Source organism: Aulonocara stuartgranti (assembly GCF_965226115.1).
Source record: "Aulonocara stuartgranti genome assembly, chromosome: 10".
NCBI classification, from domain to species: Eukaryota; Metazoa; Chordata; class Actinopteri; order Cichliformes; family Cichlidae; genus Aulonocara; species Aulonocara stuartgranti.
Window position 1 is genome coordinate 3274181 of NC_138946.1, and position 27506 is coordinate 3301686.

At 43.9% G+C, this 27506-nt stretch overlaps 2 protein-coding genes across 2 annotated transcripts in view; one reads left to right on the top strand and one right to left on the bottom strand.

Annotated features, from left to right (window-relative positions):
* arl10 (ADP-ribosylation factor-like 10) overlaps positions 1-8412 on the bottom strand; it is a 34423-nt gene extending 26011 nt beyond the window's left edge. Inside the window, exon 1 of the mRNA XM_082549744.1 lies at positions 8167-8412. Within this exon, the coding sequence (XP_082405870.1) occupies positions 8167-8304 (138 nt within the window). The 5' untranslated portion in view covers positions 8305-8412. The remainder of the gene's footprint in view (positions 1-8166) is intronic.
* Positions 8413-12310: 3898 nt separating this feature from the next.
* wwc1 (WW and C2 domain containing 1) overlaps positions 12311-27506 on the top strand; it is a gene marked incomplete at its 5' end in the record, with an annotated part of 43886 nt that continues 28690 nt past the window's right edge. Inside the window, 2 exon segments of the mRNA XM_082549717.1 lie at positions 12311-12379; positions 12383-12429. Of these exon segments, the coding sequence (XP_082405843.1) occupies positions 12311-12379; positions 12383-12429 (116 nt within the window).

Here is a 27506-nt window from a genome sequence, read left to right on the forward strand (position 1 = left end):
ACACTCCACCCAAGCAGACGCTCAGCAACGCAGCAGCTTCCAGCCGAGGGAGCGGTAAAGCCAGCTCGCCTGCAGCTCTGAATAGCAAGTGTACAGCTGCGGTTTACTCAGAGAGGAGGCAAAAGGAGCTATCATCCTCTAACGATGCCACATGCCGTCGGCCGCTCGTGTTCCACGACTTCTCCTGTGATTACATGTGACTTCCTCTCTCTCTCGCATCTACTTCAGTGATTTCACTGCAGCCAGACTACGAATAACAAGCTTCAACTTGCGGCAAAAAGACACGATCGAGTACCATCAAGCATCGACTGAGGGTTAAAAATGCTTCCTCCTTCCCAGGAAATGGAAGTCAAACTCAAGTCTGAGCTTCGCCTGGAATAACAGGAAGTGACAGGAAGGCTCTCTGCGGACACTATCTGATCAACAGCAGCTTTATCAACGCCCAGAAGTCGAGAGTCCAAAGATAACCAGAAGTTTTGGTTAGAGAGCCAGCCTGTGATTCACTGAGTACTTCCTGACTGACGTGTTAATAAAGTCAGTGAGAGCTGGTTTTGGTTTTAACCTCTTTGACATGTACTTCCTAAAAAAACTGCAGCTTCATGGTGAAAGCCTGTGACCCGATTCACAGCATCTTCGAGCCAAAAAGCAACAAACTGGGAGAGAGATGATTTCAGCCGAGAAGGAAGGCGGAGCATCTTGCGTCGTCACTGAGCTTATACCCATTACCGTGAGAGAATTCCCGTTCTCAAACCACACAGTCTTCACGGTGATGTTTGAAGCTACACAGCAACGACGATGTGGGGTCACCAGCGGTGAACGGAGGTTTCAGAGAGAAGAACGCAGCTACGCCACAACATGTGTAATCAGCCCCGTTTCAGTGATGGAGCTGTAAGGCCGAGCTTTACTTGTATTTATCTTATAGTACAGGCTCACTTCCTGACACGGGCTCTGTGAGACCTGTGGAAGTACGTTCAAGGACAAAAGTCAAGATCGAAAACTTTGCATTTACCTCAGGACATTTCTGGTTTTATTAAAGGCCACAAACGAGCAGAGGCTGTCGGATAAAGGTCTGTGAAACAGACTGCTGGGAGCTGACTGTCTGCAGCCCTCCTCTGGAACTGCAGTGAGAATATATTATATTCCTGGACTAAATGTCACACAGGCTAAAATACTCGATGTGGACTGGCTGCGGGCTTCATCCTCACCAAGCTGTATGAAAACGCCGTTGAGACGTTACATTTGCAGTGAAATCGTGCCTGTAGACCTTTTATCTGGGCCGCGGTGAGGATCTCATTTCCCAGCTTGGCCCTCGCTGAACCTGAATTTGACACCTCTGACTTATGATTAGGGCTGCCACGATTTGTCGACTAGTCACGATTACGTCGACTATCAAAATCGTCGACGACTGATTTAATAGTCGACGCGTCGTTTGAAGCTTTGTAAGATCCCAAAAGACGCAGGAATAAGTAGCAGGATTTAAGAGTGTACTTCATAGAGTGCACTATACAGGTCATCGGATGTTCAAGATGGGCTTTACATCTTCCAACAACTGCTCACACTGTCAAGGCAATACACCAGACAATTACATCCACGCTCTTTGGTTCTGTCCACCAGTGCAAAAGTTTTGGCGCGAGATATGTGAAGACTTATCAAAGTGTCTGAAATGTAACATTCCAACTTCCCCCTTAGTGTGTTTGTTGGGCAGCTTAGATAATGTCACTTCAGAAAAGAATATAGCCCATATGATCTTCACTGCCCTATGCATAGCCAAGAAAACAGTCCTCATGAACTGGAAAAATAAAAATAATCTTAATTCTAACCAATATAGAAATTATCTATTAGATTACATTAGTCTTGACACAGCCTCTGCCACCACATCAGATCAATTGCTCTGGACTCCTTTTATCAGCTCCATCACCTAGTGGGGGTGGGGGGTCATAGTTTGGTCCCGCCTTCACTGTTGTGATTGGTGAGGGGGTAGGGACAGGCTTAGGGCGTCGGGGGGTTCCCCGGAGGCATCTTCCTTGGGGGGCTCAACCCGGGGTAGCGGTCATGTCCGGTTGGGGGCTCTGTTGGCTCTCAGGTGACTGTTTCCTCGCGGCTGCGTGCAGCGGGGCTAGGGGAGGGTCTGTGCTGACGGACGTGGGTTACTGACCTGGCAACCTGGCTGCCCCTGGGTGGGTCCGGGATGGGCGTGAGGTTCTGGGGGCGCTCCGTCTCTGGGCTGGGGCCCGGGCCGGGCCTCGGGGGCTTGGGTCCTGGTTGGTGTGCTGCCGGGGTTGTGGGCGGGTGGGTGCATGGGGGCCCGGCCCTGGAGCAGGGTGCCGCCGGTGCGTCGAGCCGCCTGGGGGGCTCTTCAACTGGTGGGGGGGATGGTCACATCTTGCAGGAGCTTTCTTCTCTTCAGGAACTCTCTGCAGGAGGGGGAGATACAGGAGAGGTGGAGGAAGATCTCAGCCTGGGCGTTTACCGTCTTATGTAGTCTGGAAGATGTGTGGATGGTGGGGTGGGTGCAGTTTTCTCTGTGGTGGGGTTGGGTGGACTGTCCAGGGCTCTGTGGAGCCGGGGGGCGCTACTGCACTGGGCCCCGGTCTGATGGGCCTGGGCCCCCCTTCCCTGGTGGGTCGCGGAGGGTGGGAGTGCCTACTGGGGTCAGCGGGGGAGCTGGCCCCAGGGAGGGGTTACCTGCCCCTCCCTTCCTTCCCTCCCCATCTCCAGCTGCCTCCCTCTTCCCGCTCCTCCACAACCACCCACACATGCAGGGCCTTGGAGTGGGGGTATGTCACCAGGGTGCAGAGGAGGCTACCCCCCCCCCCCCCCCCCCCCCCCGTCCCCTTCTGGCTGCCTCTGCCTCAATTTTATCCCACAACTTAGACATTCACATTATTCACACTCTCATTACACATACATATAGGATCTTGGGGGTGGGCACAATCACGGAGTCCAAATTACCATCAGGGTGTACACCTCACCCCTGACGTCGTTGCCCACCTCTCAATTTTAAATACACGTAGACATTGAGGGCTATCAGGAGGGACCATGCGCTTACCTGCTGCTCTCTGGCAGGTAGCTCCATGCCCTCCTGGGTTTTAATTGCACCTTAGAACACACATGCATCAACACTACAATGAGCGGGTGGAGGGAGGTTTGGAGTCTTCTCCCACTCCCATTCTTTGCGGCCTGCTGGAGCGGGAGGGCTAGTGGGAGGAGTTGGCCGTCCGACTGCGGTCTGGGGTGTGGGGCCTCCCTGCTGCTGCGGAGTCGGGGTGGTCTGCCTCTCCCCACCGCAGGGAAAAGGGTAACACCACCTGGGTCTGGGTGCAATTCCCCCCTCCAGGGGCAAGGGTACCTAGACCCGGTTTGTAGAGTACGCTTGGGGAGTGTGATTGTGTGTACAGCGTCTCTTTATGTCTGTCTCCACGTTGGTTGAGTGTGGAGTAAGTGCATATGAGAGCATGAGGGTGAGAATGGATGTTTGTATCTGTGTGTGCCTGTATGTCTGTGTCTATATGTCAGGTTGGGTATCAGACGCCACCTCTCTGGGAACACCTCAGGCCCTCCAAGGTTTGGAGGCCTATCTCCACCCACCACCACTTCCCCTGCCGGTGGCGGACTCCCTCAGGTGTCGGTGCGTTGGTGGTTCTTTGTGTCTGGGGGTGGGCGTCCGGGTACACACCGGCTCACTCCTTGGCGGCCGCTTGTCGGGGCCTGGGGCCTGGGGCTCGGTCACTCAGGCACAGCTGGGGGCCGGCGGAGCTCACGGGCGCGTCACTGCAACTCCCCCTGACTTCTGCTCCGCGGCTGCTGGGCGAGCCCTCATCTGGGACTCTCCTCAGCTCTTACTGGAACAGTGGCGCGGCTGCCCCTCTGTTGGTCTTCCATGGTCTCTTGTGTTCTGGGGGCCTCTGGATGTCTGGAGTTTTGATCTCCTCCATACCCGCTTCACACCCTGGAGGACGGGGCTGTGGCCCCCCCACACTCCCTAGCAGATCATTACATGGAGAAACCTTTGGAATGCAAGCATGCTGATCCACACAGGTATGCACACATGGGTATTCACAGACGCGGATTAAAGCTTTCTTGGCTGGTGCCTCAAAGCACACTGTGCGCTGTCTATCTTGCGTGCTGCACAATATCGTTTATTATTTAGTAAATATTGATATCTATGACTAGCTAGTTTATTGTGATGGTGGTTTGTTTTCTCTATTATTATGTTGCTCTTTGTTGTTTGCTGTCTCCTCTGTTTGTTTTTTTTGTTTTTTGTTTTTTTTCTCCATACAGGTGACCCAGGAGTTCTTTTTTTTTTTTCTCTCTCTTCCCCCCCCCCTCTCACCGTCTCTTCTCCCCTTTGGTTTTCTTTCTTTCTCTCCCCCTCTTTCTCTCATTCATTCCCCCTGTCCTATTTATAAAAAAAAAAAATAAAAAAAATGACAAAGGATGAACTGAAGCTCTGCCATCACGTAATGTCGCATACTGCTGTTTCTGATGTCATTTAAGAAAAAAAAAAAAAAAAAAAAAAAAAAAGGATTTAAGAGTGTAATAACGGACTGAAACAGAAGATGGCAGCACTGCATGTACAAGGATGCCAGCTACCGTTAAACCCCGAAGAAGAAGAAGAAGAAGAAGAAGAAGAAGAAGCAGCTGTGTCCCAGAATTCATAGCGCGGCCCAGCGCAGTTTCCAACAATGGCGGCAGCTAGTTAGTTTTAATATTACTCTTATTATTCTTTCTGGGTCACAAAATAAACGTTTAACATATTTTCAGGCGAGAATGTAGCTGTGTAAACCTCAAATATCTGCTCAGTTTATCAAGACACCGCATATTTTCAAAAGCGCTCCGACGTTTTCGGAGACGTCTGTTACCCACTAGCTCGTTAGCGAGCCGGGGGCTAGGCTCACTAGCGCCGTGAGAACACCGGACTCCCGGCAAATTGTTTTCAAACCCACCGCCGTCTTTCGCTACTCAGGTTAAACATGATATATGAGTCACTTAGAGAACTTAAAAATGTTGTTGTTTGGCTTTTTTTTTAGTATTTTATTTGTTCCTGAGTAAATCAGTTTGGCTGAGATTAAAGTTATAGTTTTTACACAGCTGAATAAACGTCAAGCAGACAGCTGATTATCAGAAGTGTGAGATGCTCCAGAATATACTCCGGTGTCCTGTTATATTTTAGATAGCAAGGAGTTTATTAAACTTCACCGAAACAATCTGCAAATTTCATTAAAATTTAATAAACTATCATCTTGTCTTTATTTTTAGTTAGCACATACCTTAAACACTTAAAGCTGTAAGCTAATGATAGTTATATAAGAGCAGATGCTGCTGGTGCAATAAGCTGTAGTTTTACGTCTAATGGATGATGATCTGATTAGTCGACTGATCGCAAAAATAATCGGTGACTAGTCGACTATCAAAATAATCGTTTGTGGCAGCCCTACTTATGATGCTGCGATATTTTAAGACTAGATGAAACTCCCGTACCACTGCACCCTGACACAAAGCAGAGAGTGAGCACACACGCCTGTCGATGTATGAAATACTAATACTATTGTACTATTCTTAGTTAGCATATTGTCTGTCTTGTCTTAATGTTTGTTTATAATGGAGCACTGTAACAAAAAGTAATTTCCCCCAGGGATCAATAAAGTATTCTGATTCTGATTAAACCTAACGCATTAACTCACGCTAACATGAATCGCACCACATTGAGATACTTGTGACCGTGTTCCCATAACTGAGGTTTTCCTGGTTTAAAGGGTGATACCGTCCACAATTGGAGGCTGTTGGACCCATTATTCACGTTCAAGGCCAACAAGTATTATTATTTTTACCCTTAATCTCGCATTACACACTAAAATGACATGTTCTTATGAGCTTTACTTTGAGAATAAAACTACTCAGTATGGTTTGGAAACTACAAATGAAAACTTAGGTTTGGGCAATAAATCCCTGGATAGTTTTAGGTAACTAATTAAAACTACACGTTTAAGTTTAGACAATTAAAACTACTCTTATGTTACATTAAGGTAAAGAAAATAATTCTGTTAGGTTTAGGTAGTAAAACTAGTTGGTTAGGTTTAAATAATGAAACTAATTATGTTTAAGTAGTGAACCTATAATGAAAACTGCTATTATGTTACATTTAAGGAAAGAAACTTATTCTGTTAGGCTTGTGTTGTGAAACTACTCGGTTAGGTTTAGGCAATACAACCCTGGTTAGGTTTAGTTAAAGTTGTGCTAACTAACAACAAAAGGACAACACATGTCTTGTACGTGCACAACAGATTAGATTCTTATAAATTTGTCACATTTTCACTGCTGGACATTTCTGTGGAGTCTGGAGACCATCGCAGTCACGGGTACCTGAACACCTCTCGAATGTGGCAGAACTGCACAAACGATTAATAATGTCAACACAGAGCAAATCTCAGAGGAACAACAGCAACATTTAACAACAACGAAAGTGCCTGTAGAGACGAGGCCGCGGAGTCACAGACGATATGAAAAAGTGGGATTAATATAAAGATAAAGGCCTCAGAAACCATCGTCTACCTAACAAAATAGCGAAAGAAAGAGTAAAACGAAGTGCTCCTGTGGGTGTTTGTCGCTCTGTAAATGAGCGTGTCCTGCCCTCCCACCTGCTTTGACTCCTTGGGGTCAAAAACACGCTGTTAGTCCCCCCCGCTTTCCCGAGACGTGATTGGAACGAATCCCCAGACTGAAACATTTACATCTCCTCTGTGGCGAGCCGCCGGCAGACGCCGGCACTATCCCCCGAAGACGGGCTGAGCCAGATAAACCAGGCTAAGCCCATTACAGGCTGCTGCTGATTGAATCGAGGAAACAAGATTAGAAACATGCAAATAGATTTTATTAAGAGATTCAGGCTGCAGCTGTGAAGACTCATTCATTAAGACCGTCCGCTCGCTGCCCGCCTCATTTCTGTTTTTCTGTCTCTCTGCAGGAAGCTGAGATAAACAATCATATTCCCACAAGGAAGCTCGCTACTTCAGCATCACCTTGAACATGATTTCCCACTTTTTTCTCTTTTCAGCAGCAGCAATTAAAGCTGAAACAATCTGCAAGTGTTTTAATTATTAAGTCAGTCATTTACCCACGAAAAGCTGTGAGTACTTCAGGGGGTTTTTGTCTTTAAGACACTGGGGTGGCCTTTTTCTCTGATTTGAGTAAAACAGAACTCTGTAAACTGAGAACACAATCAGCAAATGTAATCGCTTAATCTTTGCTTCTTTCTGGAGAAGCCGTCGGTCATGAGGACGTTAAAAAAGCTGATCAGAAAACAAACGTGTCTGAGAAGAAATTAATTCAGCGTGCTTTTCTATTTGACATCTAAAAAAATTAAGCTAGCATGGAAGTGTCCGAACCTGCAGTTCCTCAAATGGCCACTTGAGGTCCCATAGACACCCACTTTAAGACCTAAACACCATCTTTGGATGGTTTGTCTCATTTACTAATACATTAAAACACCACAGATAAAATATCGCTGTAGCTACCGTAACGTTATAATTAATGAGGAGAAGCTCACGAGTGCCCCCTGCTGAAGCTCTGTCATAACTGCACCCGATTTCTGTACAGTGGGATTAACAGGAAGTAGAACAGCTTCCTTCAGTCAAGGGTGGGTGACGCCCATGTCTTAAATATCACTGGTGTCCATGGTTACTAATGTGGAGGGGGCGGGGCTTTTGACCTACAGTTCAACCACCCACCGGGGGGGGATCAATACACCTCTGGAGCTGTCACGTTACACAATGCTGTCCTGTTAATATAAAATAAAGTGCAATACATCAAAGTCTTCAAATCATGCTCACTACATTCTCCCACCTTCATCACCACCACCTTCATCATCATCATCATCATTAATTATCAGTAACGGCTTCATTATCAGCACCACCTCCTTCTTTTCTTCTTCTTCATCACATCTTTCTGTTTTCTCATAATGCCACCGGCACATCTCCACCAAGCATCAGCACATCTCCAGCAGCTCTAATGACTCTGCAGCGTCTCCTCGCCTCAGTCAGAGGTCCCTGAACGCGCTCCTCACCAAGTTAAACAGTTCAGCTCAATTTAAATTTAATTTAAATTAAATCGATTAAACGTCTAAAATTACCAAACTCTGAGTGTTGAGTGAATAACCTGCCCTCCCACCTCTTTGATGGTGCAGTACTCCGCCTGCGGGGACCATAACCGCCTCTTGTAGAAGTAGTTCAGCGCGATGAAGAGCGCGGAGCCGAGGGCAGCCACGGCGGCGGTCAGGGCGATGGAGATGTGCCGGAGGAGAACCATAGGTGGCGGGTGAGGTGGCGGAGGGAGCCGGGAACGGGAGCCGGACACACCGCTGCTGCTTGTTCCTGGACGCCGACGGCTCGACTGACTTCCTCGTTCCTCGCGGCTCCGCGCTCGTGCTGCGGCTGTGCGCGCTACATGTGACCGAGCCGCTCTGATGTTTTTGTTCCCAGACGCAGAAAAAATGCTGCGTTCAGGCGCTGCTCGGAAATTTCCCTTCTCCTCTGTACAAGCGCGTTTAACTAATACACTGACGGTCAGCGACTGCTTTGATCCCTGATTAAGAACAAAATGTACTTTTTTCTTTTTTAATCTGTCATAATCTAATGATTTATATGACGATTTTATTTGTTCCTGGCCTACTAACGTTGATACATTTATTTATTATTGCGTTATAATGATATAAAATTATTGAATTTTGTGAATATGCATATTTGTACGAGAGCCCGACTGATACCAATACCAAGTCATAGATAACTATTTACACAAATTCTGCTCGGATCAGCTGATTGTTGTGTTTGTAATGTTCCAAGCACCTGTTGCAAACAGAGAAGTTCTAAAGCACCCCCTGGTGTACAAACCAGACTATGCAGCACCAACATTCATAACAGAAATTAAACGTTTTTCTTTAATTCTTCATTACTTTTTCACTTATCAGCTTTTTTAAATTCCAAGACCAATATAAAGGTAGACAGCTAGTATTTGCTTATATATACTGGAAGTGTACCCCACAGTGATGTGCCCCACAGTGATGTAACCCACAGTGATGTGCCCCACAGTGATGTGCCCCACAGTGATGTAACCCACAGTGATGTGCCCCACAGTGATGTGCACCACAGTGATGTTCCCCACAGTGATGTAACCCACAGTGATGTGCCCCACAGTGATGTGCACCACAGTGATGTTCCCCACAGTGATGTACCCCACAGTGAAGTGCACTGTGGATTTTACTGTTGCTGTAACCAATTACAATAACATTAAAAAGAAATATATTTCATGCTTCACTTCAATTTAGTGGATATTTTATTCCTGTTATATAAAACAATTATGAAGGGAAGAACATCGTTTGAATATTTCCTCCTGAAAAAGCAGCTCAAATCTAGCAAAGTGCTTCATTAAGAAAGCACTCAAAGCTGGAAACACATCTGTTAGTGAAGGCGTTTTCTTTTTTCCACAGTAACAGAGGCGTCATGGAGGCCTGACCCTGCATCCCACAGCAGGCACAGCTTCATGCACTGCTTCATGAATGCAACAGTGCCAAAAGAGTGACACAGCTGCTGGGATAATGATGGAGAAGCAGCGTCGTTTTTCACTTTGTGACTGAGGGGATAAAAAACCCTTCTAGCTCGCGCTCCACTGGTCTGAGTTACACCTGCAGTCGTGTGGAAGATGACATTATCTGCTCAGAAACACAGACGCATAAGTGTTTATAATAATGGAAATGGTCAAAGGCTCTATTTTGGACCGTTTTGCTGTCACAGCTACTTTAACTCTTCTACAGGTTGTTGGACACATCCCTGTCCCTCACATAGCCCCCCCCCCCCCCCCCCCCCCCCCCCCCCCCAAAAAAAAAACCCCAAAACAGGGGCCATCTGCTGCGACTGCTTGAGGGGAGGGGAGGAGACAGGATAAAGAGATGCTTTGGAAAAGAGCCAGAAATTAATTATAACTGATGAATAAATAAGAGGTGTATAAAAACACAGTGAGTGAGGAAGATGCACCCAGTGCATCATGAGAAACCCTCAGTAGCCTAAGCCTAATGCAGCCATGCCCGTAACATCTGCACTACGAAGTAGTTTCACTCTTTGTTCTTGATGTTGGACTCTTGTTTGAAGAAATATCTGCACGATGGAAGAACCTGCAGGTGATGATAACCATCATCTCTCCCAACCTGTTCAGCACTGCGGAATATTGTCCTCCAGGGGGCGCTGTGGGCTTGAAAGTTTGGGCAGGTTAGGAGGTTTAACTGCTAACAAATAAGTGAATAACATTTAAAACAGGCTTTATGAATAAAACATTAATGTATGAGCCACAAAACTGAACAAAACTTTAAGTATCACCATAACTCGCAGCCTACAATGAAACTTTCTGTCAATAAAAATAATAAAAGTTGTAAATGTGGAGGTTTATCTGGGTATTTTTGTTATGTTTATTTGTTTGATTTAAATTTTTAGACCAAACAATAAAAAAATTTAAAAAGTACAAAACAGACAAAATATAACGTTTAAAATTTACCAATAATAATAATTATTGTTACTATTTATATAGTAATAATAAATAATAATCCATAAATATCCATATAATAAAAAAATGTAAAATGACATAGGTTAAGATAAGGACTTTTTTCAAAATTTTGAATGGATTCTTACTGTTGTAGTAGAATAAAAGTTTCAATCATAAATAAAATTATACCACAAACTATAGAATATGCATAAATGCATAATTTGCTATTTTTAAATATTAAATTAAGGTAGAACAGCAATGCTTCCATAAAAATAAAAATAATTTAATGAAAACTGAGTTACTGAGATTTGAAATTTTTATTTTTTAAGTTTTTGCTTTCAAAATACTTCACTTTGATTCAATTTACAGAGTAGATTTTATAGTTTCAGGTGGATTTTTGATCATTATTTTTAATCATGAAAGTTTGTCAGGAGCAAGATTTTGCAAAATCGGAACAGCTGTTTGAATAAAAACACAGCACGTGTGCATTTCTATTTTACTGTAGGTTTTATGGTAAGTTCCAAGTGTTTATTCTTAGTGAATTTTAATCTTGTTTGTTACTAACTTAACTCACATCTAGTTTTGATTGTTTTAGTTGTAACTTTTTTTAACTAACGTTTAGCTATAGTTCACTGCAACATTCTCTTTTTTAACATAGATTTTTTTTAATTTTAGTGATATTTCAATACAATAACCAAAAGTATTTACATTTAATGTTTACCTTCACTATAGGCCTTTTACTATGTTGTGTTATTCATAGACCCCTGTATATTTTATTCTTCTTCCTGCTGCTATAAAACAATATTTTTCTCATGGTATCAGTAAAAGTATTTTTCGGAAATTGTTTTGCCCGGAAGTCTTATTTTGTGTCCTGGAGTTTGTCAACAAATATTTTATTTTGAAACCGGAAGTCGGGTTGAGCGGCTGCCGTTAGCTTGATCGGTTCGAGCGAAGTCATCGGGACCGAAGAAGACTTTACCGCCACCGCTGCAGTCTCCCTCTGCCCAGCTTTCACCGGAGGATTTTTACGGGATAACAGAGAAGTTCTTCGGCTATTTAGCGGATTTTAACGGCTGTGAATTCTCTCGGTACTTTTCTCCTTTCTCCAAGCGGCGGGCGGACTGTTCGCTGTCCCGCAGGCTGGAGGCTAGCGTCGGTTACTGCGGCTAAACATGGTGGCCTGTCGGCACGGAGAGGAGCCGAGCCCCAGCTCTGCGGGTTTGGGGGTGTTATAAGGGAACGCGAGGACGCTGGCTGCTGCTCCACCCTTTTCTAAGTCTGCGTTTTGTTAATCTGGAGGTTTCTACGGGGCTCCCCGTGTGTTTCCGTTAAACCCGAGCAGCAGTACCACCGGCGTCAGCAGGACCCCGTCCGTGTTCGGCGGAGCGTGGATAATCATCCCGAAAAAGTTCTTCCAGGCCGCCTCAAAGTTTGCCCGCGGACCTGGGAAACTCCAGACCGTCCTGGACACTCCTCCAGCTGCTGTGTTTACGTTACGGATACTTTGAGGCTCTCAAACCGGGATGAATTGTTGCACAAGTGCAGCCTGATGAAACAGTTTGTTTTACCCCCTTCCTCCTCCTCCTCCTCCTCCTCCTGTTCAGGGTCTGATTGTTAATCTGAGGATTATTATGGATTTTTACCATGGCCTAATCCAGCCAGACTCTGAATTTGGGGACTAACTGCAGATGTAGAGTCTGACTGTGATGGTGATGATGATGATGGTATCTCTTCGCGATGATTCTGAGTAGAGAGGAGTTCATTACATGGAGACTCGCCTGACATGCCGAGGAAGGAGTTGCCACTACCTGACGGTTGGGAGGAAGCCAGAGACTTTGATGGCAAAGTTTACTAGATTGACCACATTAACCAGTGCACGAGCTGGATCGACCCCAGAGACAGGTAGGACTGCGCGAGGACAGGTGCCGTCGACCTTTGACCTCTGGCAGATAGTCAAAGCACATACATGTAAATACATGATGTGTTAAAGGCTCCATTCATGCGGTAAACGAGGAGGTGTGAGCCTTTTAGCCCAAACATCGTTGTCTGTTCATGAAGTCAACACAGAGTTCCACACCATGTTTGCACTGAAGTACCTTGATATGGATTTAATGTGCAATATTTAAACCTGACGTATATGACGAATATTTAAACCAATATTTAAACCTGAGGCTTTTTTATTTAGGGAGCTGTCGCAGGTAAAAGCCAGTCACACTAATCCCAGTAATGCCTGATTTTAGGGACCTTGTTCCCAGTTTTCTGGCAGGTTTATTTGTTTATTAAGTTATTTGATAAGACATCATAGTAAAATCAGTGGTAGCAGGTGATGGAGGAGAGTTGGTATGAACCTTCCAATAAAAGAGTTGCCCAGTGGCTGGCCAACAGCTAGAGACCTCTGATTGGTTGGAGAGTGGTTGCTGGTTGGTGCCTGGTTTTAAATTGGTTGCAAAGAGGGTGCTGCACCAAAATCCTCCTTGGGATTGCTTTGGTGGCTCACAGGTTGCTTTGATCACCTTTAGTTTGCTTGGAGGACGCCCACTCATTTGGAAACGCTCACCAACTAACCACCAAGCAATTGCATACAACCTCCCAAAACTACTCGCCAACTGGTCGGGAATACTTTATTTTTCCCTAGCGACTGTTGGTTACCAGGGAAACACTGACCAGTCAGTTTCACAGCAACCACTCACAGCTGGATGGTGGAATACTTGTTATTCCCTAGCAACGGTGGTTGCCGGGTAGTCTCCAGCTGGTGTGACTGAGGCGTGAATGAAATGGGTAGCTGCTGGAGTCAAGGTGGGTGAAACAGAAGGTGATGGCTACCTGATGAATCAGCCTCACAGGTGTGCACAGTAATCAATTAATTGCAGTGAAAGCCAATCACCTGTATGAATTATTATCTGTAAATTAGAGTGAATGCATTTTATGTACATATATATATATATATATATATATATATATATATATATATATATATATATATATATTAGGGGTGCAACGATACACAAAATTCACGGTTCGGTTCGATACTTTGGTGTCACGGTTCGATATTTTTTCGATACAAAAAAAATGTTAATGCCTTTTTAATTTGTCATTTATTAAAATTATAAATATATATTTTAACTCAAAATTACAGTTTTTAAATTTAACCCTAACCCTTGTGCGTGTTTTTTATTTTGACAGCGAATGCGCACCTGCGGACCACTTATGTGCAGCCCTGGTTATTTAGCTCGTCATATTGCAGCCACAGAAATTCTTTTGTCCATGAAACTATAAAGCTGCACTTTCTTTTTGCCTTATAGTCTGATTTGTCATAACTTCTCCGTTTTGTGGTAAGCTTTTCTTTGGCTGTCACTTCTTCACCCTGACCTGTCTTATTTGGCTCAGCAGAACTAAAATATATATCTGTCTGTGAAGGTTCTCAGTCATCCAGGTCATCGTAGTCAAATATAAATCCTGCTGCTTTTACACACGCACTCACATAAGCTCAGCGATTCTCTGCGCGATCAACCTCTCACATGTTTAAGCTGCGGGAGATTTCACTTGTCATGTTTGCGTAGTAAGCTAACGATTAATAAGACGATGTCAGAGGAATTGGTGCGCAAATTATCATCACTCACAGATCAGTGCTGTCGCTCTCTATACACAGTTCGCATGATTGCAAAGTGAAAGCAAACAACAAGCGCAAATTCAAACGCGATTTCAATATGTCACATATTGACAGTGGCTCACCGATGCCAATGACATAATTACCCAGCTACATTTCCGAAAGAATGCAAAAGCATTGACATTAGAGCTGCCACAAACGATTATTTTGATAGTCGACTAGTCACCGATTATTTTTGCGATCAGTCGACTAATCAGATCATCATCCATTGGACATAAAAGTACAGCTTATTGCACCAGCAGCATCTGCTCTTATATAACTATCATTAGCTTACAGCTTTAAGTGTTTAAGGTATGTGCTAACTAAAAATAAAGACAAGATGATAGTTTATTAAATTTTAATGAAATTTGCAGATTGTTTCAGTGAAGTTTAATAAACTCCTTGCTATCTAAAATATAACAGGACACCGGAGTAAATTCTCGAGCATCTCACACTTCTGATAATCAGCTGTCTGCTTGACGTTTATTCAGCTGTGTAAAAACTATAACTTTAATCTCAGCCAAACCGATTTACTCAGGAACAAATAAAATACTAAAAAAAAGCCAAACAATAACATTTTTAAGTTATCTAAGTGACTTATATATCATGTTTAACCTGAGTAGCGAAAGACGGCGGTGGGTTTGAAAACGATTTGCCGGGAGTCCGCTGGGCTCTAGTGAGCCTAGCCCCCGGCTAGCTATCGAGCTAGTGGGTAACAGACGTCTCCGAAAACGTCGGAGCGCTTTTGAAAATATGCGGTGTCCTGATAAACTGAGCAGATATTTGAGGTTTACACAGCTACATTCTCGCCTGAAAATATGTTAAACGTTTATTTTGTGACCCAGAAAGAATAATAAGAGTAATATTAAAACTAACTAGCTGCCGCCATTGTTGGAAACTGAGCTGGGCTGCGCTATGAATTCTGGGACACAGCTTCTTCTTCTTTGGGGTTTAACGGTAGCTGGCATCCTTGTACATGCAGTGCTGCCATCTTCTGTTTCAGTCCGTTATTACACTCTTAAATCCTACTACTCATTCCTGCGTCTTTTGGGATCTTACAAAGCTTCAAACGACACGTCGACTATTAAATCAGTCGTCGACGATTTTGATAGTCGACTAATCGTGGCAGCCCTAATTGACATATATTTTTCCTTCCTACAATAGCCCGACGGGCAGGGCAGAGATAGATTTTGGTACCTCGACTGAAAAAATCGCTAGCCCCGGGACGTTGGGCTAGCGATATTGCGAGCCCTGTATCTGATTGAGGAATCACTCATCTTTGGAAAAGAGAGTTTATTACAGAGAAATGTCTCTTTCCAAAATAAAAGCTATACTATCCGCTTCTTCTGGGCTATATTCTCAGCAGCATATTAAACAGCTGTCTAAATGACTTGGCTAAAGTTAGTAGCATGCTTGCTTGTTTTTTTTCTGCTTCCACTTGTCTTGGCACTAGGATGATGTCAGCGCAAATGTGCAGTCATATTCGTTGTGTTCCCACTAGTGCTTTCAGGTTAATCTCGTTGAAATGACCTTAACGCCACAACACGGCAAATCTCCGTTAACGAGCTACCGCCGATCGCCCCGTGCATGGGGCTAGACGGCCAACACGTTAACAAGCTAACTGCGCTAACACACTAGCTCCCACCCATGTAATTGAGCATTGCATGGCACATCCAACATACTGTTTTACTTTAGTCCATGACTCGCTTACCTTCAGGGTCATACGTCACATGAAAACCAAAATAATTCCAAACGCCAGATCTGAATGAGGGTGGGGGAGGCCCATGTTACAAGGAGAGCTTAACTTCTGTCTCGCTAGCTTGCCCTGCTCCTTCTGACGATGCTGTCTGTGTTGAGCGCTCAGTGAATCTGCATTCGACTACTCCGCCTAGGCTGCACTGTCGACCCTAGGCGGAGTAGTCGAACGCAGATCCACTGAGCGCTCAACACAGACAGCATCGTCAGAAGGAAAGTTGATAAAAGAAATTACAAATTTTGTATTGCTCGATACATATGCGTACCGAACCGAAAGCACTGTATCGAACGGTTCAATATCGATACGAATATCGTTGCACCCCTAATATATATATATATATATATATATATATATATATATATACACACTTTGATAAGTATGGGAAAAGTTCATTTTTACTCTGTAATCATGCTTTTATTGCTGCAGTGAGGCAGCTGGAAGCTAGTGAAGTATTTTGAGCTCTTGGCAGCCTGAACATGTTCATTTATTAATGTTTAATCAGACCACCTAGACTGCTCTTAAATAACTTTTTAGCAACGTTATTATTTTTGGCTTCTGGATGGTGTGTCATTTTGTGTTTGTAGTAGATGATTTTTGATATCTTGCTAATGATTAAACGGGTCAGTAATGAACAGCCAGTCCAGTGAGGTTCCTCCAAATAACTCACTCCAAATACCTGTTTACCTCTGCGTGAGGAATCATTCCTTCTCTCGGGAATAATCTGAGAATGGAACCTCGAGCTGAGTGTGTCACAGAGCAGAAAGCCTCCTTCAGTTTGTTAACCTGTCATAAAACCTTGGGTATCTCATAGCTCAGGATGCCAGAGGTGCTTTCTTGTTTGCTCATTTACATTCCTGCTGTCAGGCGTGGAGGTGTGTTACCTGTTCTTTTCTCCTCTCTCGTAGAAACCATTAGTGTAATAGGCTTAAAGAGGCGAGCGTGACAACGACTCGCATGTTCAGCTCACCACAGCGCAGAGGGGAGGGTGGGTTTATACAGGGTTTTTCAGTCTTACCAGTCACTTAAGACCCCTCAGACTTTGACACTGTGTCTGAGAAGTGGTCGTGCTTCCAGCTGTTAGATTAAAATGAGGATGATTCCATCTTTGAACGTCTGCCCGTTTTTCTTAATCAAGAACATTTGACTCCCAGAATAATTCCAAACCTCTGATAAAGTTTCCTGTAAGTAAACGGACTCAGAAAATGCCTCTGGGGTGAGGGGGCTGACTCTGCATGGTTCCTGATTCGTCAGAAGTCTGTTTCACCGCATTTAACAGAAATCTTCACATTTTTCCCACAATTTCCAAGCATGTGATATTCCAGGAATGTCTGCTATGTTTCAGTAAAAACTCCGGTGAATAAAACAGTTTGAAAACATTTTCTGGCAATCTTTAGACGTCCTGCACGTAGAGCTGGGCGATATGAGATGTTTTCATATCACGATATGTTTTTTTCATTTCAGGCGATAACGATATCTATCACGATATAAGCCAAATAACTATATTTGTAAGATTTAAATGTGCCGTTGCTCACAAGTAAAATGTGAAATAATCAGCAGCTTGTTTTTATTTAAATATTTATTTCCCATAATAAGTTCAACAGGGTAGATGTACTTAAGGAACATGAGACTTTTTCAGATAAATAAAGGCAAATATTACAAACTACACAAAAGGCAGCCGCTAAAGCGTTTAAGTTTCAAAATAGAACAAACGAATCAGACTAAATTGTCAATTCCACTTAGAAACAAAATATTAATTCTAAAAATAAATCTTAGTTTGTTTTACAGAAGAACAGACAAAACTGACTAACTTTTGTCAATATCAAATAAACTGAGAACTAAAAGGAAATTCTCAATCTCTCCTTGTTGTATAGCTGAGCTTTTCAAACAGTTTTAACAGTTACTTTAGTCTGACAAAAGCCGAATGACGAATTAGCGCTTCCAGTCAGAGACTGAGGCTACGTCCACACGTACACGGGTATTTTTGAAAACGGAGATTTTCCGTTTCCGTTTTAAAAAATAATCCCGTCCACACATAAAGGCAGAAATGAAGGAAAACGCTGCTATGAACATGCCAAAGCAGCAGGTGGCGCTAGATTCCTAACCGTGCAGAAATGTTGGCCAATCAGAAGTCTAGAAGCCTCGGTGGGAAAAAGTAAACAAAGCTGGGGCATAGAAGCAGAACCGAGTCGTATGTGTGGAGGGACAGTAACTGTGTGTATATGTAAGCATTTAAACACTGCAGAGAGTAGAATTAACAGTATTGTAGAAATTCATTTCACCGAAACAACAACGTGGCGCACAGTGTGACGCATGCTCCAGTTTATTGTATTTCCAGACTTGCTTTCGGCACATTTACAGTGCACGCTACTCTGTTTTTTGTCAGACTTGAAATAGCCGAAATACCTTCACACTACGGAACTTCTATGGCTCTTCCGTTCGACAATCTCTCCGGCGTTGGAACCATCATCTGTTTTCTCTTCGGTCACGCTCGGTTGATTTTTCTAGTCGGCACACTCATTTCCTCCATTACGCGCTGGCTCCATTACGCGCTGGCTCCATTACCCGCTGGCTGCTTCCCAAACAAACACACGCTTGGCACTTGTGCTGTACGTAACAAGTCACGCGACGTGACGCTGCGGCTGTGATTGGTTCGGCTCTGCGCTACTTAATTTGGATTGGCTGACCTTTTTTTTTTTTTTTTTTTTTTTTTCTTCTTTCTTTTTTTTAAGAGGACAAGAGCGGTGAAGTCTATCGCGATAGTTTAATTTCTCTATCAAGTAAAAGTTATATCGCGATACATATCGTTATCGTTCTATCGCCCAGCTCTACCTGCACGTAAATAACCAGACAGACAAGCCAAACCAATCGCATACCGGCCTAATAAATAACAGCTAATAAACAAGAAGCACTCTGAGAGCGCAAACCGCCACCAACCCTCTCGCTCTGTGGGCGGTGTTTGCTTTGAAGAGAACAGCGCTGTATTTTTTTACACATTCACTTTGTTTTCTTTGTTCTTTTTAAATGAACTTTCAGAAGTTTGTAGTGCAGTGAAGGGCAGCGTGACAGATGTTTACTTTGATTACACAAACATGGAGTTTTAAATAACTGGACATGAAGAACCTTGAGCTTGTGATTAGAGCAGGGCGATATGACCAAAAATATTTATCACGATATACATTTGAAAATTTGCGATAACGATATAACTGACGATATAACTGACACTAGACAAAATACTTTACAACTCCACAACTTTATTAGTGCAAAAAACCCCATCAATGTATTTTCACTTAAACAAGCAGCTGTTTTTATGTGCATTAAAGTTATATAAAAATGTAACAGTGCAAATGCAAATTCCTCGCTGACAGTTTAACTAAAAGGCATTTACAGTGGAAACTGGCCGACATATCCTCAGCATAACCATGTATAATATCCACAAAACTTAAAAAGAGGTTATACACACACAATACAGTAATATTATGTTGAAGCACAGTACGTATCACTCCGCGAGGCTCCGCCTACGATAGCCGTAATGCTCCGACAATCCATCAAGCGGTGCGGCTTCGTAGCTTAGCAAAGTCGTACTGAAACATTTGACAGATTTTCGAGCGCCGTGTACATAAAATCGTTTCGAGGTCAGTAAACACAACCAGAGTTCATACATAAGGCACACGGGATTATACGGGGCTCTGTCGATTTTCAGAAAAATTAAAGGATTGATTTTAAGTGTGCCGTATTTTCCAAACAACACGGTAATAACGACGGCCCGCTAGCATGCGCTACCAAAAATAGTGCTTTGTTGTGTATCTGACGGGGGAAAGCTAAACCAGTTCCACACCACTGAAGTTGCAGCATTTTTACAAACCAATTCTGGTTCATCGTTTCATTGAACGATCCGCTCTCGCCCTTCTCATTCTCCGTCGCTGCCATGCTTTTTCTGCCATGTGCGTATGAAAACAAAGGCCCTGCGCCTGCGCGTTTTACCCATATTCTATCGCGATATTTCATTTTCTTATCGTTGCCCAACATTATACCGGTATTACTGTGAACGGTATGAGCTGGCCCAGCCCTACTTGTGATATATTATTATTATTATTATACTATAGTTTATTCACTAACTAAACAGCTCACTGTCTTTCTCTTACTTTCTCTAAAACACAATGAGGTCAACTTGAAGGAAAGCCAGATGGGAAATATAAAAGTGAGGTCAGAGGTCAAATGTGACATGGTATTTTATGGAGGTTTGACCTTATTTGAGCTTGAAGAAGAGGTCAGAAGTCCAACATGAGGTGATAATTTAGAACCCCCATGAATCACTTCATGCCTTCATGTTAGCAGAACAAGAAATGGCAGTAAAAAAACATAACTTTAACTTTAATGCTCTATGTAGCATTGTTATCACTTTGACTTGCAGATCAATATAGTGACCTTCTAGGGGAGGTCGGGGGTCAAATGTGACATGACACAGAACACCTGGAAGAATCATAGTTTCTATGTTATCAGGTTTTTTGTCCATTTTTCCACAAACAAATCCTGAAGTTGACCATGAAGATCTCGTGCATGTATTAGTGTTAATGGACTGTTAACAGTCGACACCCCTACAGGGTCTCATCAGAGTTCATTCAAAGCTTTTCCTTGGTGGAGGCAACCACAGTTAGCTGCCTGTCCTGTAGCTGGATCTCTGCAGATGTCAAGCTTCCCATCCAGGTCTTTATTCACGGGCGGTGTAGCTGCCCGACGGCTTGTGGCAGATTCCCAGAGAGATCCGAGTGTGAGAAACATTGATCTGGTGACACTTTCATGTCTTTTTGAGCAGTTATGCGAAAAAAAACCCCAACACCAATCTGAACAAAACCAGACTGATCACACAGGGCAAAGTCAGCTCACGGTCTATAAAATAACTGCCGGGAGGCGATCGAAGTTACCAGCTGGGAATTTTTAGAAATCTTTTAAATCTTCAGGTTTTTCTGTTTTTTATTAAAACAAGATGAGCTGCAGTCAGCAGAGGAAGTGAGAATTTGTTGCAGGTGTCAGCGTACCGTCGGTTGTCGGCCTCCACTTATTTGGGCTGCTGGTGAGATAACAAACACACAGTCGCTGGTGTGTTTTAAGGTGGAATGGAGAATTTCTCCTCTGGTTGTTTTATACTCGACAGTCTTAAAAGTGCAGAAAGAAGAAAACAAAAGTCCTGAATTTAAAAAAACCCACAAAAAACAACACAGGCGCATTCCTGAAACACACAACGTGAGGGGCCGAGCGCTCGCAGAGCCGCCAACCAAAAGGCCCGATTCATCTGAAATCCCTTTCACTGCCTGCCAAGGTGCACGGGGTCAAAGTGCAGCGTGAGGCCCTGCAAACTGTAAACCGGGATCTAACCGCCGCTCCGTGCTGGTTTTAATGCGTAACCAGCGACTCTCATGACTTATTATTCAGCAAAGCATGAGAGGGTTTTACTTTGGTCGGACTGGTGCAGAAACACGAGCCATTTCTCCTCCTCCTCCTTCATCTAAAGAGTTGGTTTTATTCATGTTGTAAAATTACAGCAGTTATGAATTAGAAACCCCTGCTTCCCACTCTTTCTTCTTTAGATGGAGGTCACCCAGTTCCTCCTTCACCTGCCTCCGTCTTGTTCATGATTAACTTTGGATGACTTGAGTTAAAGAAAGAAGCTTAAAGCCTGGAAGATTTAGAGGACATACAAAAGCAGTTTTGAGGAAAAGTAAATAAATGTAAGCAAACCCTCTGAATGAGTACCGAGTGTACATGTGTAGGTAACAGTGGCTCAGGGACTTTCAGCTTGGCGGCGACTTTAAAGGCTTAATTTTGGTTAACGTGTCTGATTGATGCTTCTGGGAAAGACCCAGCGTGAGCCCTCAGGCCCCGCGGCGTTCGTGTGTGGCTTCATGGGGTGAAACTTTGGAACAGGATGTGTTTGTGTGTTGGGTGTAGCTTGTTGTGATGAGTTCAAACACCTGGAAGATGACGTGTTTTGACTTCTTCACACGGAGAGGAAACGAAGGTGGAACGCTTCCCGCTGTCAGACGTGCGTTCGCCTGACAGCAGAAATGTGCACCGCGTGAACTTAAAGGCTGACCCACAAATGGAAGGACGACCTCTCCGCTGTTTGTTTTTACTCCTGCAGCGTCGAACAGGTTTCCCCCTCATTCCCGTATCGCTTCATGCGCTCATCGATGTTTGCTCTGGATTACAGCATCGTTTCTCGTAAAGGAACCTCGGGGACGAGGTGGTTTGAATTGAAGGCTGCAGTCATGTGTAAATCCTCCCATTGTAGTCAGGAATGAAGACGGACAGCGAGTCTGATTTCCACACTCGGAGCATCTCTTACACTCGTCCTGTATTTAAAGCGAGAGCAGCAGCTTAGCTGATGCTCTGTATTTGAATATGGAGTCCACCTGCAGCTGTGCAGGAATATTTGTTATTTTCTGTCACTGTGCTTTCCTCCTGCGCTGTTATGGCCTGATTCTGAAGCTATAAAAACTGCTCTTTGTTAATTAACAAGGCTATTTGTGAATTGTGCAGTCCCATTTTAATGGTGGCCTTGGGCTCTAAAGCTCGCTCAGCATGCAGCGGTTTATGCAGAACTTCAGCCCGAATGAAAAGAAGAAACGAGGGGAAGAAAACAAGTAAAAAACAGAACCAGGATTTCTGTTTTAGATTTTTATTTTAACATAAACAAACACGTCCCAGACTAAACACAAATTCACACGAGAAAACTCATCCTCATCCATGGACACTCATCCTGATTCTGATCTCGGTTTTCAACATTTAACAGTGCGAGGTCTTTAGTCATCATTAAAGCTGAAAATTCAGTCAAAATCCACGTTCTGATGGCCAGATGTTCAAGATACACGCATATATTAGGGGTGCAACGATATTCGTATCGATATTGAACCGTTCGATACAGTGCTTTCGGTTCGGTACGCATATGTATCGAACAATACAAATTTTTAATTTATTTTATCAACTTTCCTTCTGACGATGCTGTCTGTGTTGAGCGCTCAGTGGATCTGCGTTCGACTACTCCGCCTAGGAGTCGAGCGCAGATCCACTGAGTGCTCAACACAGAAAGCATAGTCAGAAGGAAGAGCGCAGGGCAAGCTAGCGAGACAGAAGTTAAGCTCTCCTTGCAACCTGGCAAATTGAACCTCCCCCACCCTCATTCAGATCTGGCGTTTGGAACTATTTTGGTTTTCATGTGACGTATGACCCTGAAGGTAAGCGAGTCATGGACTAAAGTAAAACAGTATGTCGGATGTGCCATGCAATGCTCAATTACATGGGTGGGAACTAGTGTGTTAGCGCAGTTAGCTCGTTAACGTGTTGGCCATCCTGCCCCAGGCATGGGGCGATCAGAGGTGGCTCGTTAACGGAGATTTGCCGTGTTGTGGCGTTAAGGTCATTTCAACGGGGTTAACCTGAAAGCACTAGTGGGAACACAACGAATATGACTGCACATTTACGCCGACATCATCCTAGTGCAAAGACAAGTGGAAGCAGACAAAAACAACAAGCACGCATGCTACTAACTTTACCAGAGTCATTTAGACAGCCGTTAGCACAGGATTCTCCTTATGGGGACCTGATATGTTTAATATGCTGCTGAGAATATAGCCCAGAAGAAGCTATAGTATAGCTTTTATTTTGGAAAGAGACATTTCTCTGTAATAAACTCTCTTTTGAGTGATTCCTCAATCAGATATATTTATTTTTTTATTACTTTGTTGTTTCAGAAACATTAAATTTAAAAACTGTACTTTTGAGTTAAAATATATATTTATAATTTTAATAAATGACAAATTAAAAAGGCATGAACATTTTTTTTTTGTATCGAAAAAATATCGAATCGTGAATTTTGTGTATGGTTGCACCCCTAATATATATGCAACATATATCCAACTAATAACAAAACTGTGGCTTGAGAAGAATTAATTAAGTTTAAATAATTAAAAGGAGAATAACTCAGAAGACAAAATTAATCAATTGGATAAAAAAAATACAAAAAATAATCATTTTTGAGTGATTGTTAGTTTTACTCCATTTAGAGCTCAAATAAATGGAATAAATAAGTAAAACGCTAAAAATACGGTAAAATGTCAACTTAAAAATGTGACTGTAATATAATAAATGATTCTGTAAAGGGAAATATAATAAAGATGGCTGTTTTAATGTATGAAACGACACCTGCAGCTGATGTTGGGTGACGGCTCAGTGTACCCGGGGTGTTGAGTGTGTGACGGGGTTAAAAACACAGATGCGGTTACACATGTGTCATTTTGTCCTCGCTGATTCAAACCACGCTGAAAAATGTTTGGATGTCATTTGATTCATTTTGAATTACGTTGCTTTCCTTTATAAAGAAACTGTTTGTAATCAGTTTGAGTACCTTGAAGGACACGACGAGGTCAGAGTTTGGACGATGCAGACCTTGAGTCTTCTGCAGGCGCCCAAAGTTTGGACGCAGCACCTGCTTTTCTGGGGCGGTAAACTGGTCGACACGGGTTTTCACTGAGCTTTAAAAGCAAAAATGCATTATTTTTTTTACAAAACTGCGTCATCTGTTGGGAAGCGAAACCCATCTATAGAGGGCAGCGGGCTCCACAGCCCAAGGTCTGCAGCTTTAGCCGGCGTACAGGTTTGGATGACAGGGATGTGGAGTCCAAATTCAAACGTATCATCCGCTCTTCTTCTTGTACAGTCAACAACCTCTCGCTCTCAGCGGGAGGTTTTACACCTCGAGACTCAAAGAATGAGGAAAGTGCTTATAAACTGTCCAGACTGCCGCGTCAGGTCTCTGCTGCTGGCCCTGAACGTGTGTCATCAGAACAAAGGAATGTTATTGGTCAGATAACGCAGGTATGAGGTGGGTGACACGGGGCAGGCCGTCTCGGTAATGAATCCACCGGTTATCTGTCGGTGGAGCTTTATGGCTGTGATGTGGTGAGGGTGTTTTACAGTTGGACCTTGAGCAGCTATGAACTGGTTTGAAGCCTCATAACTCAACCTGAGGAATTTGCACGCCGCCTGACTCACCGCTCAGCTATGCAGCTCGCCGCCCTGTGTGTTTGCACTCTGCCTCTCGTTTTGTCAGTTTGCATCAGAGCGCCGAGGCTCGGCTCAGTGTTTACCTTGGTATGTGAAACCTGAGCGTGGGGGGGTGCACGTACTCGTATCAGGTTTTCACCCACTTTTGTTAGACTGCAAATTCATTTTTGACCAGAACGTCACCAGAATGACTTTTATGCTTCTTCTTTGAGTCTCGTGTGAGCTCAAAAATGTGCAGCCTTTCATGTGACGCTAAAAGTCCTGTAATTGGTGCAATTAAAATTATTATTATTTTTTTTTTGTGGTGGGGCTGGCGACTCCAGCATTATCCCCTCTGAATCCTGCCGCTTACGCCCAAACTCACAGGATGTAGTTTTAAAATCTGTAAGTGCAAAGAAAATAACAGTTTACTGCTTCTCTAATGGCAGCGGTGCATTAAATGTGTAATCTTGCGTGATTTCCACGCTCAGAAGCGCCCTGTAAATGGAGATTTAGCTCAGTAATGCTCGACTGGTCTGAAGTAGAAACCAGCATCCACATGGATGACTGGCAGCCCTGCAGGTGAGCTGTGTGACAACAGGTTTCCTCTTCCAGCTCCAGGCCCCTGCGAGCCTGATCGAAACACTCCGCTTCAGACAATTTTTTTCTACTCTTGGATCTGTATGATGTCATAGAGAGAGGATATCCCTAATATGGTCATCTTGGGGATCCCACTCAGGAGAAAGTTGCCTTTTTTAAATTTTCCTGTCATCTAAAGTAAAAACACGTGAACACACATACCCGAGGTGTTCACCTTCACGCTGTGGCATGTGAGGACTTCTTAAAGTGTGCTGGATTTAGATTTTGTTGATTTTGGACACTAACGGTCCAAACACACATGACTGAACACGTCTCATTGTTGAGGTATTATCGGCACGCTTGTTTACGCTCACTGTGGCTTGTTTTTGATCTGCTCCCTTGGCCGTTGCAGGCGGTTTGAGCGCTGATGCAGTGAAGCATGCGAGAAGCACACAAGCACCATTTGATTGACTGACGGTGAAACGAAGGCCGTCGCCACCGCTGCCAGCTGGTCCGCCGCTGTGAGGGGAAACTGTGACGGAGAGTGACTATGTTAGCGACTCCCCTCGGCTCGACGATCAGAGGATAGGATTTAGGCGGTGGGAGGAAACAGAAAGAGAGAGAGGAATCAAATAATGGGATACCTGAGCTGCCGGCCGGTCGGACTGCCGGCTCTCTCTGGGATCAGCAGCCTCTCCGTCTTCCCCGGCTAAATTTAGAGCTGAGCTGAGGGGGTCTTCTCCGGGCACCTTTCATTATTCATCAGCTGAAAAAGGACCCAGTTCAGTTTCTGCCGTCAGCAGTGAGCCGACTCCGAGTTTATCTGCAGTCACGACATAACGAAGGAACGCTGAAAAGAAACGCTAGCAACAAGCCTCGGAATCAGCGAGGGAGGATTTCATACATCTGTGTGTTTGTCTGGACAAAGCTTAGCACACAGACACATCCAAATGCTTTTATCTCACACACACACACACACACACACACACACACACACACACACACACACACACACACAGGCTTTTTGTCAACTGATAATTGGCACGCTGGGATGATGTGTTTGAGTTTCCGTATCTAAACAAAATGCTCGCTGGAGCTCTTATGTGCCAAAAAGTCATCGTTACAGCCTTGATTACACTCGGTCATTCCGGTTGTACTTCTGTGGACTCTGCCTGTGGACGAGTGTGCGCGACCACCAAAACAGGCACATGGCATCCATATAAACCCCTGTGCCCGCTGTCTGATGGTCAAATTTACATCACTCGGACCCTTGCAGACTCACAGACATGGGAAGTAGAAACTTAAGCCACACAGTGAGCGCTTAGCAACCATTTGGCGAGGCAACGATCAAAAATGGTTGGCGAGCGGTTTCTGGAGGAAACATGATCACATAGAGGTACTCGTACTGAGACAAAGACCTGTGTGCTTTGCTTACTCGCAGGTTACCGCTGATGAAGCAGCTGTGAAACTAAGAGTGATGCAAACTGTAAACGGAGACCGTCAAAGTAAAAGTTGAGGCTTTTTGAAATGTGTCGTTTCAGCAGTAAAGCACGACTTTTACTTTGAAGTCAAGCCTGCTCCACTCTGTGTGCGAGGAGGTGCACACACAGCGAGGCCGAGAGCAGGGGACAAGCTGGCAAAGCTATAAATACAAATACGGCTCAGATGGAGGCGCATCCTTCCTTTCCATCCATTTCCATATAGTTAATATAATTTCAAAATTAAATTATAAATCGCTTTCTAAAGATGTCGTGTAGGAGTAATATAAAAAATAAAATGAGTCTTCAGTGGGCATTTAATAAAAAAGTCCCAGCTTTCCTCTGGTTGATGTCCTGAGATCAGTTCACGCACAGCAGGACTGTGAAGTGGAGAATATGACACGGTAACGTGGTTGTTATGAGTCCACGTGGGATTTTTAATATTTAATGTCAGCCAAGGCGCTTTGAGGTCGAGAGGTTG